Source organism: Rhopilema esculentum, chromosome 16 (assembly GCF_057945365.1).
Source record: "Rhopilema esculentum isolate cy_ngs chromosome 16, ASM5794536v1, whole genome shotgun sequence".
Lineage (NCBI taxonomy): Eukaryota > Metazoa > Cnidaria > Scyphozoa > Rhizostomeae > Rhizostomatidae > Rhopilema > Rhopilema esculentum.
This window is the reverse complement of record NC_142830.1, coordinates 6,567,457-6,581,320: the sequence shown is the minus strand read 5'-3', so window position 1 is coordinate 6,581,320 and position 13,864 is coordinate 6,567,457. Positions and strand designations below refer to the sequence as shown.

The 13,864-nt window shown below is 34.2% G+C and overlaps 2 protein-coding genes across 6 annotated transcripts in view; one reads left to right on the top strand and one right to left on the bottom strand.

Annotated features, from left to right (window-relative positions):
* The first annotated feature begins 4,381 nt into the window (after positions 1-4,381).
* On the top strand, positions 4,382-9,177 carry LOC135681958 (MKI67 FHA domain-interacting nucleolar phosphoprotein-like). Its single transcript, XM_065196641.2, has 6 exons — positions 4,382-4,614; positions 6,740-6,862; positions 7,261-7,369; positions 7,471-7,577; positions 8,067-8,177; positions 8,923-9,177. Exons 1-6 carry the CDS (start codon positions 4,468-4,470, stop codon positions 8,971-8,973), a joined length of 648 nt encoding a protein of 215 aa, XP_065052713.2. The 5' UTR covers positions 4,382-4,467; the 3' UTR covers positions 8,974-9,177.
* Positions 9,033-13,864, bottom strand: part of LOC135681949 (uncharacterized) — a 42,961-nt gene continuing 38,129 nt past the window's right edge. For all 5 annotated transcript variants that reach the window (XM_065196624.2, XM_089113158.1, XM_065196623.2 and 2 more), the window contains one exon: positions 9,033-11,290. In XM_065196624.2, the coding sequence (XP_065052696.2) occupies positions 11,072-11,290 (219 nt within the window). In that variant the 3' untranslated portion in view covers positions 9,033-11,071. The remainder of the gene's footprint in view (positions 11,291-13,864) is intronic.

The following is a 13,864-nucleotide window of genomic DNA, read 5'->3' as shown; positions in this document are numbered from 1 at the left end:
CCCTTATGCTGGAGCTAAAGTTGATTTACATTCTACATTAGTGCACTAAAAATTACTAATATATGAACTGACTCTTGATCAATGTATCATCTCCTCCAAAACAATTTATCAAAATTTGAAGCATTATTGTCATATGCTGTTTTCCGCACTGTTCCACAGGGATCTGTCCTGGGACCTTCATTATTCAAATTGTCCATGAAGAAAATTCTGATCGTGCTTATGAATCTTTTATCTAACGACCAACAGATATACTCCAGTTGTAAAGCTGAAAAGATTGAAGAAATGCTCTCAATTCTGAAATGTATTTATCTGATATTTGAATGGCTCACTGCAAATAAATTGAAGGCAAACCCACGAAAGTTCAAGTTTATCATATTTAAGACAAGCCAAAAGTTACCACCAGTTATGTTCAAAAACTGATGTTCAGGATAACTAATTGAAAAGGGGGTTGAAAAAGCTTGCCAGCAGATTGATCAAACATTCAAATGGAATTGTCAAACAGGGCTAAAGAAACCTGTTTGACAGTTCTCCGACGACCCTGCACGCCCCCCCCCCAACATTTCTGCAGAGCTAAAGACAAATTTTAGGCAAAAATGGAAGTAGATGTAGTATAGGATTCTGTAAGTAACTTATATAAATGCCTAGTATTCTCTTAAATGTGTACTTAGCTTTACCTTGGTTGCTATGTCTTTACCACAGAAGACATACATAAAATTGAATATGGGAATTAGATCGAAGAAATCGGTCATTGTCTAAGCTTTACAATGACTAACAGCTTGGCTTAGCAAATAGATCGAGAGACCTAGTCCAGAATAACTTGGTGCCAGCACAAATTAACAGAGTTTGTTGCCTAAACTTGACACACAAGGCTATTTGTTAGCGAAAACTTTCCCAAAAACATTACAAAAAGAGAGAAATCAGCTGTTGAAGGAGAGAAACAGCTGGAAAGAACTTTTTTGAGGATATGAGAAATAAAGTATGGGCAGATTTGTTTTTAAAAAGTATCATTAAGAAAACTTCAGATTTTGATCGTTTGGATAATCCATTCAATTATAAATTCTATTTAAATTCATTTTGATAAGCCCAGTTTGAAGGTTTTCAAATTTTTGTTAAAAGCACTTAATTTCCGAAAAAGTTAAGATCAGATGTTACGAAGTTATATCTTAACTGTACAAAATTGCTTAACTTTTTTTTAGTTGATAATTCTTCTGTTGATATTTATTAATCCGTTGATAATTATTAATCCAGTAATTTATTTTTGTTTCCATCTTATTTCGGGTACTTTTATAATCTAGAAAGAAGGTTTCATTACGACACCCTAAGACCCCAGAATTCTAAAAATTTTCTGCCGCCAACCATGGTGGCGGCCTTTTCTAAGCCCTTTCAAGACACTGATATTTGGGCCCCTCCACTTTCAAATACGTTTCGCCGACCCTGCACATTTCTCAACTAAAGAACTCTTATACAGGGTGTGAGAAAAGAAGACAGACATTGTATAAGCCAGTGTCCTTTCAAATGTACAGTAGGGGTGACATTGTATATATATCAATGCTTTGAAAACAGTAATACACAAGTTTGCTGAATGAAGAAGTTCACAACAAGTAGTTACTTGGAAGTGCAAGCTTGATCTTTAGTGCGACCAAACCTCAGTGGAGGCCTTTAAAGGAGTTAAACAAACCTTTAAACAAACTGGAGCGCTGGGTGGAAATGGTATTAATCCTACTCCTGAGTTAATTTTCCTTTTGTCAATGTTCCTTGAGTAAATGCTCCAGATTGGTTGTATAGCTTTTAGGAGTTAACGATTGAAGATTGAAGAGTGGAAGAACTCAAGGAGCAATGAAAAAACACGGGCTAGTACAAATATCTAAACAAAAATGATCCTTGATAAATTTCTGAAATGACTGAAAAAAACTATCAAATCTATCATGACAACACAACGTAGCACCATCACCTGCATATGCATATGCCAACAACTGCAAGCCATCATAAGAGTCTTTTATCACGAGCCACAACTGAAATAAAATACCATTAAGAGCAGAAGCGGACTGGCCCACCGGGACACCGGGAAATTTCCCGGTGCGCCCTCTGCCCAAAGTTATTTTTTGCAAAACCATGAAAACTTTCAAAAGGCAACTAATCTTCGCAGAGAACTAAAATTGACTACAATCGTCAACTGCCCAAAGTACGTTTGCATAAAAAGTTTAGCTTCACCTTTAAGTTGAGCAATATTAAGATTGATAGCAAAGTTTCCCAATCTGCAAATTCTGCAAGATTTTCTGAAAACCTTGTAAAGAACAAATATTGCTTTGAAAATTACTTTGATAAAAGAGTTTTTCTTAAACATACTAGAAGCTTTTTTGTCTGAAACTCCTCAGAGTATAAGACGTCTTGTAATTTGGTTAACTTGTTATTTTTTCAAGCAAGTGCACAATATTTCAATTAATTCAATTTCTGTTGAGGGGGTAGTAGGGATTTTCACTAGCTAACTAGCAGACTATTTGCCAATTGACTGATGCCTAATAATTTTGTGAAACCAATGACTTCTGACTAACCATATTAGTTTTTTGACTTATGGCTGATGCAAATTAATCCTAGTGCCTGTTATCAAATAACTGAGGGCTCGCGCTTTGAAAAAAAATTAGCTGAGCACTACCATGTGTTCTTACTAATCAGAATGGCTGTAACTGGATAAAACTATCGATGTGTTGGCTATTGGGTATGGGAACGTTCACATAGTATGTAATCAAAGATGGGGAGGGGGGATTTACATAAACGTTATGGCTATTTCGGTTTTTTTGGCTATTTGTTAAAGGTTGTTGAAATAGTTGTTTAGGGAGAAGGAGGGTTTTCAAATATTGCAGCAATATGTGCATATTCCTTGTGTTGTCTCTCTTAAATATGTAGTTGTTTTTTCTTTGGGCCATCAACTATCCCTTGATAGTGAAAACTATTATGTTGTCCGTGGCAAGCTATTATGTTTTGCAATTCAACGAACAACTCATAGGCATCCTGTTTTTTGTACGTTAAAACCAGGAGTTTTGAAGTCCAAAATCTTGACCATCATTTAAAAAAATTATACAGAATTTGCTGAGGATTGATACCCTCATGTAAGAGCCTTCTAGAAAACTTAATGGAAAGTTAAACCTGCTGTTTTGAAAAAAAAACTGGTTTCAAATTTACAACTAGCTATACAAGCTTTCCAATCTTTCTTCAAATTTTTGTCCCGGGAAGGAACTGTGCCTTTTCTTAAGAAATTCTTTCTCTTTTTACCATTTCTACGCACAGTTTCTCATAGAGAGGGAGCCTATCAATCTGCAAAATCATCAATTTGCGCAAAAAGGATGGCAGCAAGATCTCTTAAAATCCATTTGTCCAAGATATGTTATCAGATATTTTTCAGACAAGTCTACGGTTTTGAGCACATGTTCAATACCTGATCATAATTCCGCACGCTGATGAACTGGAATCATATCTTTTGTAAATGATATGTGACTGTAGCGTGGAGGCAGGAGCAACATAGTCCATAAGCTAACAGGTGCTGAGGCACCCTTTTACATTTCTCAATGATATGCTGCAAAACTTTCAAAAAATTTTATGTTACCGTTTGATGAGAACGAAGTCATTAGTCCAACTTTCAAAATCTATCATTTGATAACATCATTTCATACATAAAATTGAGAACAATACGTCACTTGATACCTACAAATTTGACCATTCGTCTAGACGTTTCAAATACAGTCAATTTGACAGAGAGTCTTCTTCATGCCAATGCCAATTGTTCCGAAATTCTAAATAGGGTGTTTTCAATTGCAAAGGATTTTAAGGATGAAATATGGCAAAATTTTTCCGGGCCCGTTATACAAGCCCCAAAAATTAGCAACTTTAACACCTATTGTCGCCCTTTTGCTTGCTTTTATCGTTGGGTTAAAGGGTAGCCAGTCCGCCACTGATTAAGGACAAAGCCATGAAAAATACTTTATCAATTTAATCGCAACATTATTATCACATATTCATCGCACAGGTTTCATCGTTGTATTACAGTTTCATTGTTGATGATTTTCAATTTCTGATCATTCTTATCAAATGAAGGTGTTAATGTTGATATTAATAAGTCAGCTATTGGTTCAATTTTATGATAATTTTAGGTTCTTTCATAACATTACTGTCATTGTTTATGAGCCAGAAAACTTTTGGGTTTGTCTCAATGTCCTTGGCAACATTTAAATGGAAATTGCATCCCTACAATAAACTTAATAATTGTTTTGATTTATTATTTTTTGATGGATTCCTAGTCTGTGCCACTTTGTCTGTCGCCCCTCTGCGGAGGTAGCCATGTGACATTGTGTTTCTCTGAAACATTGAAGCGAGACTGAGACAATATGTCAACCTTTTCAGAACAAGCATCGTGACTAGTGGCTGTAGAGGTACCGTGTCTTCTTGTTTTTCAACTAAACAGACAGTATAAAAATGCCAAACAAAGAGAAATCAGCGCAAAAAAGTGGTAGTATCAAAACAAAGTCAAAGAAGAAAACGTTAGAACTTGGGAATCTTGCCATCGACATCGAAAAGCAGAAAGACTTCGAGGATAAAGTTGCTAACTTGCCCTCTGCTGAGGTAATTATAAAGTCTAGTTCAGTTGATATGTATTTTAAAATGAAACTTCATGCATTAACACTGTAACAAAAAATATATTTAAATATGATAAATATACGTACTAGAGACATGAAGAAAGTTTAAACTCGCATTAATTACTTGATAGGTACCCTGATGATCTCGCGCGCGTTAAGCGTGAATCTCTGATTTGCAACTTAGAACAGTTCTTTTCTATTTACCAATGCGCCAGTTACCAGATATACAACAATGATAAACTAAATACACAAATTATGGGAAGGAGCTCTCTCAATGGCTAGGCTAAACGAAGAGATAGGTACACAACATATATTGAGTAGCGTTTTGTTGTTATATTTTCAAATCAAAGTTTTATTTTTAAAATCCCATGTCATACAATTTTCTTCAAACAACAACTACAAAGGCAATTTTTAAGATAATCAAAATTGTCTAATAGTATCTGTCTGTCGAAAAGCTATTAAGTTAAATGAAATTTGTGAATGAAGGAGAGAGCAAACATCCCTGTTCTAGAAGCCTATTGTGTTATTATAGACTGCCATTAGTATAGTAGCATCTCTGTGTTTCAGTTTTAAATAGCTACGAAAATTCAAAGTTGAGAGAGTATGAATATTTTTCTCTAGAATATTTTTTGCAATATTGCACTTTTAAGATGTTAGGGTTCAAAAGTTTTTCAGAAGAGGTATGATGTTTTATGCCAACCAGAAAATTGTGTAGATACATACAAATATCAAATATTAAAACTTCAGATCTCAAAAGCATTACCTTATGACTTGGAAATAAAAGTGGATCCACATCTGGGTATAAGAAGTTTTTCCCCTATTTATCTAACAGATCCTAAACGGCACAGCAAACTTTCCTAGCTGCATTCTCAGATGCAAATGCCCTTAAAATCTATATTTCCAAGGAAAATGTTCATTTTCAGACTTGTATAGTTTAAGCTCATTTTTATACATGAAGGGGCCATTCTTTTTATAGGACAACCATATATATTCTGAGAGAGAATGAAATGAAGAATCGAAAAGTCAAAGTTAGGGGCTGAAATTATGTTTCAAATATATAAACTTTTAAAACCCAACAAAATACAATATACACAAAAATGTTAAATTTTTTTATTTATCTCAAACTATGATAATCCTTCAAACAGTTATTGTTCTTTTTATTTAGAGATAGATAAAGTTCTCAGGTTCAAACTTTAATGAAACAAACCTTGAGTTCAGTTGACGTTTGCCATTCATTGAGGCCTATCACCATCATCAACACCAGCCCGTTCTGTCTGCAAAGTTTGATTTGTATTTATGTCCAATGTGCTATCGTCTCAAGGATTTCTTTTTTAAAAATGGTTGAAAAATTGAAGATTGTAGCTCGAATGTCAGACCAGAACTTGGCAAAATTTTTTAGGATCAGCTTGTCCTATCGGTTGGCCTAAAACTGCTAAAGCCGTTCTTGGCTCTGAAAGGGTTAAGAAAAGTTATAGGGAAATATCCTTTAGAAGCCTGCCAGTAAACAGATGTCAATGTTTCAAGATATTGTAAAAAAAGATGGATATTTTTCTAGAACAGAGCAAATTTTTCTAGATGGAAATATAAAAAATCAAGTAGATAAATTACTACCAACCTTCACTTTCAACTAAGGTAGCATGTTCTTGAGGTATCATAAGCAATAACATAAGAAATAACATATGACTGGCTGAGAAGCTTGCACTCCCTTGCAGTAACACTAAAGCTCAATCTCTTCATTTGCACAGCAACACAGTTTTGCATCACATCATAAAAATATTTTGCTTGCATGTTACTCCAACTTGCACATCATGCACCACCAAAAGTGAAACTGCTTGCTGCTAGGCAATGTCAAAAGTGGTTTCTCAAAATAGTTGTTTCTCAAAAAAATTTGTGTTGAGTTTAGCAATTAACAAATTGTTTCTCATGAAAATTTTTTTGTTATATGATGCAAAAAATTCAAAGTATCATTAATTATTTACCTGTTTTACTCTGATTAAATAGCCAATAATATATCAAGATTCTTTTTTAGTTTAATAATGTTTTCAAAAATATATCAAGAGTCTTTATTAGTTTAATGATGTTTTCAAAAAAAGTCTTCGTTCTTATTTTAGGCTTCAGAATCTGGTGTTATATACATTGGTCACATTCCTCATGGATTCTACGAAGATGAAATGAGAAAGTTCTTTTCACAGTTTGGCACCATAAAAAGGCTAAGGCTATCAAGAAGCAAAAATGTGAGAATTGTCTATATATTTATCACATTTATTCATTTATTTGACAATATTATAACATGATCTACACAGATAGCATAATGTCACAAATAACCAATTTACGAGTAATGGATCTTTGGAAACAGGTATTATCAGTAAGCATGACCTGTTCCCTTAAAAAGTTAAAACTCATCATTTTCTGAAAAGAGAACAGAATTTGATGATCATTTTTTCCATTTGAATGGTCCTTTTTACTATACTTTAGGTGAGAAAAAACTTAAAAGGATCTTGTACTTAAGCCTTTATTTTGTTGTTTCCTCTGCATATTTTACAATTATTTTGATTCATTATACATATTTTCAAAGTTATTATTCTATACTCTTTGGCTAATTAACTTTGTAATGGGTTGTATTTTTTTGTAGACTGGTACTTCTAAAGGATATGCATTTGTAGAGTTTGAATATGAGGATGTGGCAAAAATAGCTGTTGAAGCAATGAATAACTACATGATGTTTGGAAGACTTATCAAATGTATGTAAACTCTCTGTTTTGATTATCTGTAAATAATTATGTCCCTGCTCATGCAATTAAATTGACATTTTACTTTAATCAATATTCTTTACTTTATCTAGGTGAAATTGTACCAAAGGAAAGATTACATCCTCGTATCTGGACTGGTGCTAGACGAAAATTCAAAAAGATAAACTGGGCTGAAAAAAGTAGAGTAAAGCATAATAAGGTGAATGCATATCATCATCATTATGATTTATCTAGCAGATTTATGATACAATCTAATTGGAATGAAAAGCTGTCATTTTTATTAACATAATGATATCAATTTTGAAAGGTGAGAGTGATAGCTCATAACTTAAGCTTAGGTTGTTTTTTCTGATAGGCTGCACTTTTTTTTTGCTTACATCTTTTTCAACACTCCTTAGAGTGTAAACATAAGATACTGACCAAAAGGAAAGTAGAAATTTACAGGTGCATATCAAAAGTCGCAAGAGGGGAAAAATGACACCTCTGAATGGTTCATTGTTTTTAAATAATCAGCAGAGAGTCCACTAGCCACTTAAATAGTCAAACAAGTATGTTAGGTTTCTGCTATCTTTGAATATTGTAATACCCAAGCCTTGTTTGGTTACACTTTTTCAGTAATTATTTTCTGTCTTTAAAGTATTATAGATATAAAAATACTAAGTCTATTTACTTCTTCAATTTTTTAAAGGCAAGGACTCCAGCTTCACGTGCAAAGTTGGTGAAAAAATTGGTAAGCAAAGAAAGTTCTAAGAGGGAGAAATTGGAAAAGCTTGGCATTGAGTATAAATTTCCTGGTTATGTGAGTATTGTTTAGAGGCTTACCTGGATAGTCATGACTATTCCAATTCATTTCAAAAGTTGCTAATCTATGTTCATTTCTTTTCTGCTTGTCTGATTTATTGTTAGTTCTTGGTTTTCATCTCCATGCATTGTCCCACATAGTCTCTTCCTCTTCTCAAAAAGAAGCAGTTATGGTAAAAAAGTCAACATTTTTCAAAATTATATGAAAAAATGAATGAATTCTGTTTATCACAGTTATTCATCGGGTATTCAGAATAAACCTGTTTGGTTCTTTATAAGGCTTTCTAATATCTTCATGCATCTTTTAGAATATCTCTTTAATATTTTTTGCAATATTGCACTTTAAGGTTCAAAAATCCTTTCAGAAGAGGTATGATGTTGACCAGAAAATTGTATAGATACAGACAAATATCAACTATCAAAATTCCAGACCTTAAAAGCATTTTACCTGATGACTTGGAGTCAGTAAAACTTGATCAGATCTGGATATAAATTTTCTGCCTACCTTTAGACATTATCCAATTTTTACATTCTGACTTTATATTCTGAAAAAGTACTTTAGTATGATATGATACATTACTGCTCTTCCGAGCTATTTTAAAATTAATGTTTCTGTTGCCAATGTAAATTTATGGTTTATTATTAATTTAGCAAGCTTGTTTAGCAGTGCTATACCTGATTGAATTTTAAATTTTAATTGTACCCGTACTTCTTATAAAAACTTTACTTGCACTATTTTTTAGTCATCACAGAATCATGGACATAACAAACACACAAAATTTGAGGATGATTAGCCATAGAAGTCCACAATTCGACCACATCCGGATGACAACAGAAGGTCCTAATCCACCAATTTCAGGATGAACAGTCCTCCAGGGATTTTTCTCAGCCTATGTTGAAGTTTTGAACTGATGTATTCACCAGTGCTACAATCTATACTTTCCAAAATAGCTTTTTATTTTTTAAATGAGTTACAATAAACCATAAGTCTCTATAAATTGCTTGTCTTATCTCACGTGATGCCTTTACCTGCTATTTTTTCTATTCTACAACTGCACAAATTTGACCCAATTCTTATTCAAAACATTACTTAGACAGCAGTTCATTTTTTGGAGTTCATAACATTTGGATACGAAAGCTATTTATGCATTATAATTTATTTATCAACCTTTAAATATATTAATACAAAATTTAATGCTGGCTGGCAGTCAGTCAGTCACTTGAAAAAGCTTCACTTATCTGGAGGACAGAGAAAACACAAAATATCAGATACCATTGACTGGAACATATTTATTGTTGATGTGTTTGTATATGTATGTAGAATATGGTATATATGTAGGATGTACTGTACATGCATATCATCTTTTAAAACAAGAAAATTTAAATCACATAAATCATATAAATCTCAATTAAATTAACAAAATACTCTAATATTCAAGCAAAATTGAACCAATTCATATTTGAAAATACATTTATCAATATGTTTAGATCAAAGTGTACCTATTTACTCAGTGCTTCGAATGACAATGCACATTTTTCTGCCGTTAGATTTAAATGACAAGTAAAAATTTATCGGAGATTTGGATATTTACAAAAGCTGTAATAAATACGACATACCATTGCATATATAACAAAAATATAACAAAAATGATGACAGTACCTTTGGTGTATTAGATGAGAAAAAATTATTAACATTATTAAATGGGTGCGGAATTTCCACAGAACCATGTTAATTTTTGGTGATCTACCTTGATCTACCAAGATTAAGGGTAGAAAGGTGAATTTGAATAAAAGACGAGAATGCTGTCAGGGATTTTTAGAATCTAAAAATAAAAAGTTCCTGCAAGAAAGACTCTTATTAGCAAGGAAGAAATATATACCTTTAATGGGTGACATAAACATAAAAATATTCCTGGCCAGCAGGATTCATTTCAAGATAAAATTTTTATTCTTTGTTATTAACTTAAATGGAGTCGTGTATTTTAATGCTTAGCTTAAAAAGTGTATCATATATCAGCAGGGTTTATTTGGGCTGGATAAAACTTGATAAAAGCTATTGTCATTTTGAAATTCACACATGGGTGAATTAAAGAAGAACAACAATGATTGATGTTCATACAAAAAGAATTACAAACCAAGCCTTTTTATTTTAGGAATTTTGTTTTTGACGAGTTCTAGCCAAATTTGGCACAAAGTTGTGAAAATGGGGTTCATGTCTTAGAAGAGAAAACGCTACATAACATTCGAAAGAGAGTTCCGTTAATTAGCCCCTTGGTATCCAAAAGGATTGAATTCGGTTTAAAACTTGAAGCAAAACAACATCTAAACTACTATTTAAAAAATGTTGTGTTTATCATTTCGGGGTACATATAGTACAACTCTTATCAATAGATATATGAATGAAAGTGAATGGGTTGATAATGAAAAATGTAAAATATTTACATAATAAAGCAATATAAACAAATATACCATTGCAAACCATTGCACAGCAAAAATAATTACAAAACGTCAAACTCCCCATCAAAGGTAATAAAATCCTAACAAACAAGAACCTATTGCTAAAGAAAAGGCTTTAAAATTAAGTACCCAAAACATATTGCCCATTAGTCTTGCCATGCTACACTAAATGTAGAGATAAGATATGAAAAGCAGTAGGGAATGCCCAGGGTCATTAGGTTATTGTTGAAAGCCTAAAAATATGAATATAATAACAGTGCCGTTCTGTATCAAAAGTAAACGTGTAAGTAATTTTTAGGCAGGTAATAGGAAGCCTGCCCGACCGTCAATGCTCCTCTTTTGAAAACAATCCTGACTATTCTTTCTGATTGACAGCTTTCAGTTTTCCGTAACTCATTTCTAACTACAGAATTATCAATAATGATTAAAACGTTGTTAATGTGGAGTTCTATCATATTCAAACGAATAGACAACTTTCAATCGCGACCATGTAATTGGTTCCGTTATTATCAAGGCAGCCGTTAGAGGTGATTCAGCATCGAATAGTTTACCTGAGCTGGATGGTATTGTACTACTTGTCGTTTCTGCTCCACTTGGCAAGACGTCTTGGAGAGACTTGGATTCGTTGCTGCCACTTTTTGTTAGATGAGTTACCTAAGTTATGAAAATATACTCTTTTGAATACAACATTTGAAATAGGCGTCTAATGCTATATTTGGGTAAAAGTTCAGCGCAATGAAAAGAGCAAGGAGGGCTTTTGCAAAAATATGTAGACGTTAGCAACCTTTTGGTAGTGAAAAGAGCTAGCAACCATAGGCACAACAACCTATGTAAGGAGTTAGGGGTGCACTAAGGTCAACATTTTAACTAAGTTGGGCTAATAGTGCAAATCACTGAGTATTTTTGTAATTTCGAAAGCTCTATATTCCTGTAAGGAACAATTGCTTGATGGACAAAAGTTTTCGTTACTGTAATGTAGGAAGGTAGGAAAACATCCTGGACAACACTGCTACCACCCAATATCTATGACGTCATCCGATATCAAGGACCTGTAAAATTTATTCAAAAAATTATTTTCAAGTTTCAAAAGTCTATGTGCACTGAGGACCTAGCCTCAAAATGAACGTTACCCCGATCTAAAAAACAAAGAGTCATTTTTAGGCTGTTTCTGCATATTATATGAATGTCTGAAAACTAACTTAATATAATGTCAACAGCAATCATCTCTATTATAAATTCCTTTTCAGCACCTGGGCTTAATTTCAGGCAATTAGATGAACGGAAACATTTAGAATGTGGGTTGTCAGGCTGCCATAACCGAAAGTTTCCAAAGAATGAGTTGTTGCCTCAGGCAAAATGCACGCAATTGTCGCAAGCAGGCAAAGCTATTAGGCAGGGCATTCCTCTGAACCATCGACCGCATTGCCTAACCTTTGTTTTCTCGGCTGATTATGGAACAATATGGTATAACGAAGTATTTAAGCCCTTACAACATTTTCAAAAATTCATCAAAGTCACGTTACCGATGACGTCAAAAAAATTATGTTTCCTAGATTCAAAACCATTGTAACTTCTCAAGTATACGTCTGACTTCAATATAAATGCTAGATTCGGGCTCGCCTGAAGGAAAGCTTTCTAATGATATATACACATCAGTATTTTAACGATGTCAGCAATTTTCAATGATGACGTCATCACTCTCAAAATGGCCGTCGAACAGTACATTTTTAGACAAAAGCTCCGATCTAATCAACTGCATTTCTGGATCGTTTTGTGGCAATGTTTTGTCAGGTAATTATTCTGCATCACTCAATTTAACGTTTAAATCCTCGAATTGCCCCCTCCCCCTCGAAAAAGCCCCCACCCTAGCACTACAAAATGTCAATAAGCCCCCCTCGAATAAGCCCCCACTGCTACCATAAATTCTCGAATGGGACCTCTCAATTTGATGATTTTTGCCATCTGAGGTTGCCTACGGCGTTTTATTGAATTACCACAACAATTCATACGTTTGGTAGTAATTAATTAAATGCTCATAAAGAAATTCCTATTAAAATAAATGACGTCTTTTACTAATGTCTTCTCAATGTCTACAATAATTTTATAACCCTCCTCGTATCAGCCCCCTCCCCACGAATATGCCCCCATCCAAAAATATAAGAAATAAATAAGCCCCCAGGGGCTTATTCGAGGATTTACGTTATATATTTGCCTCAAATCCATTTACCGCCAGAATCCTCCGACGAACTGAAGTCATAAACTTCCCGTTCACTTTCTAGTTCATCAGAAAGTTCAGTGCTACTTAGGTCAGAGTCTACCTGGTCTGTTGTTTCCTTGTATTCGTTACTAGCACCGATTTCGTCGACACTACGGGCCTATTTCGGTACCTCAGTACATCTCTTGTATTTCTTTGGAGCAGGGAGATTTTCACTGCCACTTTCGACATCTGCCCCAACGTCTTCCGAAAGTCGGCTCTTGTTTTTCCGTCTTGACTTCAAAGAAGGAGGCAGCAAGATTTTAAGGAAGACTCTTCAGAAGACCCTTCCAGCCACAACTTTCGAAAGAAAGTCTTGACGGATGGTTCTACGCAACGCAATCAGCAGTAGGCTATCTTCTAGGAATGTGAATCAGAAGGGAGTTAAATGTTACTTTCATTTTGTTATACATTTTTAGTCTTGTTTCCACATAGCTTCTCTTGACCTTGTCAGAATACATTACCATTTGAACAAACTTCTGAAAATCTTCTATATCGCTATCACTAACCACTTTTCCTTCTCCAAGGCTGTCAAGCAGTTCAAGGTATCGCGGGCTCTTGATGACTGTCTTCAGCAACCTTACCTTTCCTACGTTGCGGAAATAGGATTTATAATTACACCTAGATAAAGCATGTAAAGCCTGTAGATTAAGGCAAACATCTCTTCCGAAATGGGAATCATTTGCGTTTTACATGGAGAAAAGCAAAAGCCCAATGTGTCTTCCTTCAGAAATCAGTCTTATGATATCAATTTGCTTCTAATTTTGATATAGGAGCTCGTGGCATTTATATCCTTGCAACATGTTTCGGTAGTGCACTACAAATGACCTCTTGGCCCTGGTTCACCAACTTATACCCAGCTTCAGGAGCAACAAATTTGATAAGGTTGCGCGTCCGCGCTCGGTACGTTGGCATCGGCTTGATGGAGCGAACTGCTACCACTCCGTCTACTATCCAAACGGCAGACTTCGGAG

Excerpts from the sequence above, each read along its gene's own strand:
- LOC135681958 (XM_065196641.2), top strand. The coding sequence starts at position 4,468 with ATGCCAAACAAAGAGAAATCAGCGCAAAAAAGTGGTAGTATCAAAACA. Across the intron at positions 4,615-6,739 it reads CTAACTTGCCCTCTGCTGAG|GCTTCAGAATCTGGTGTTAT; the intron begins GTAATTATAAAG and ends TTCTTATTTTAG. Across the intron at positions 6,863-7,260 it reads GGCTATCAAGAAGCAAAAAT|ACTGGTACTTCTAAAGGATA; the intron begins GTGAGAATTGTC and ends ATTTTTTTGTAG.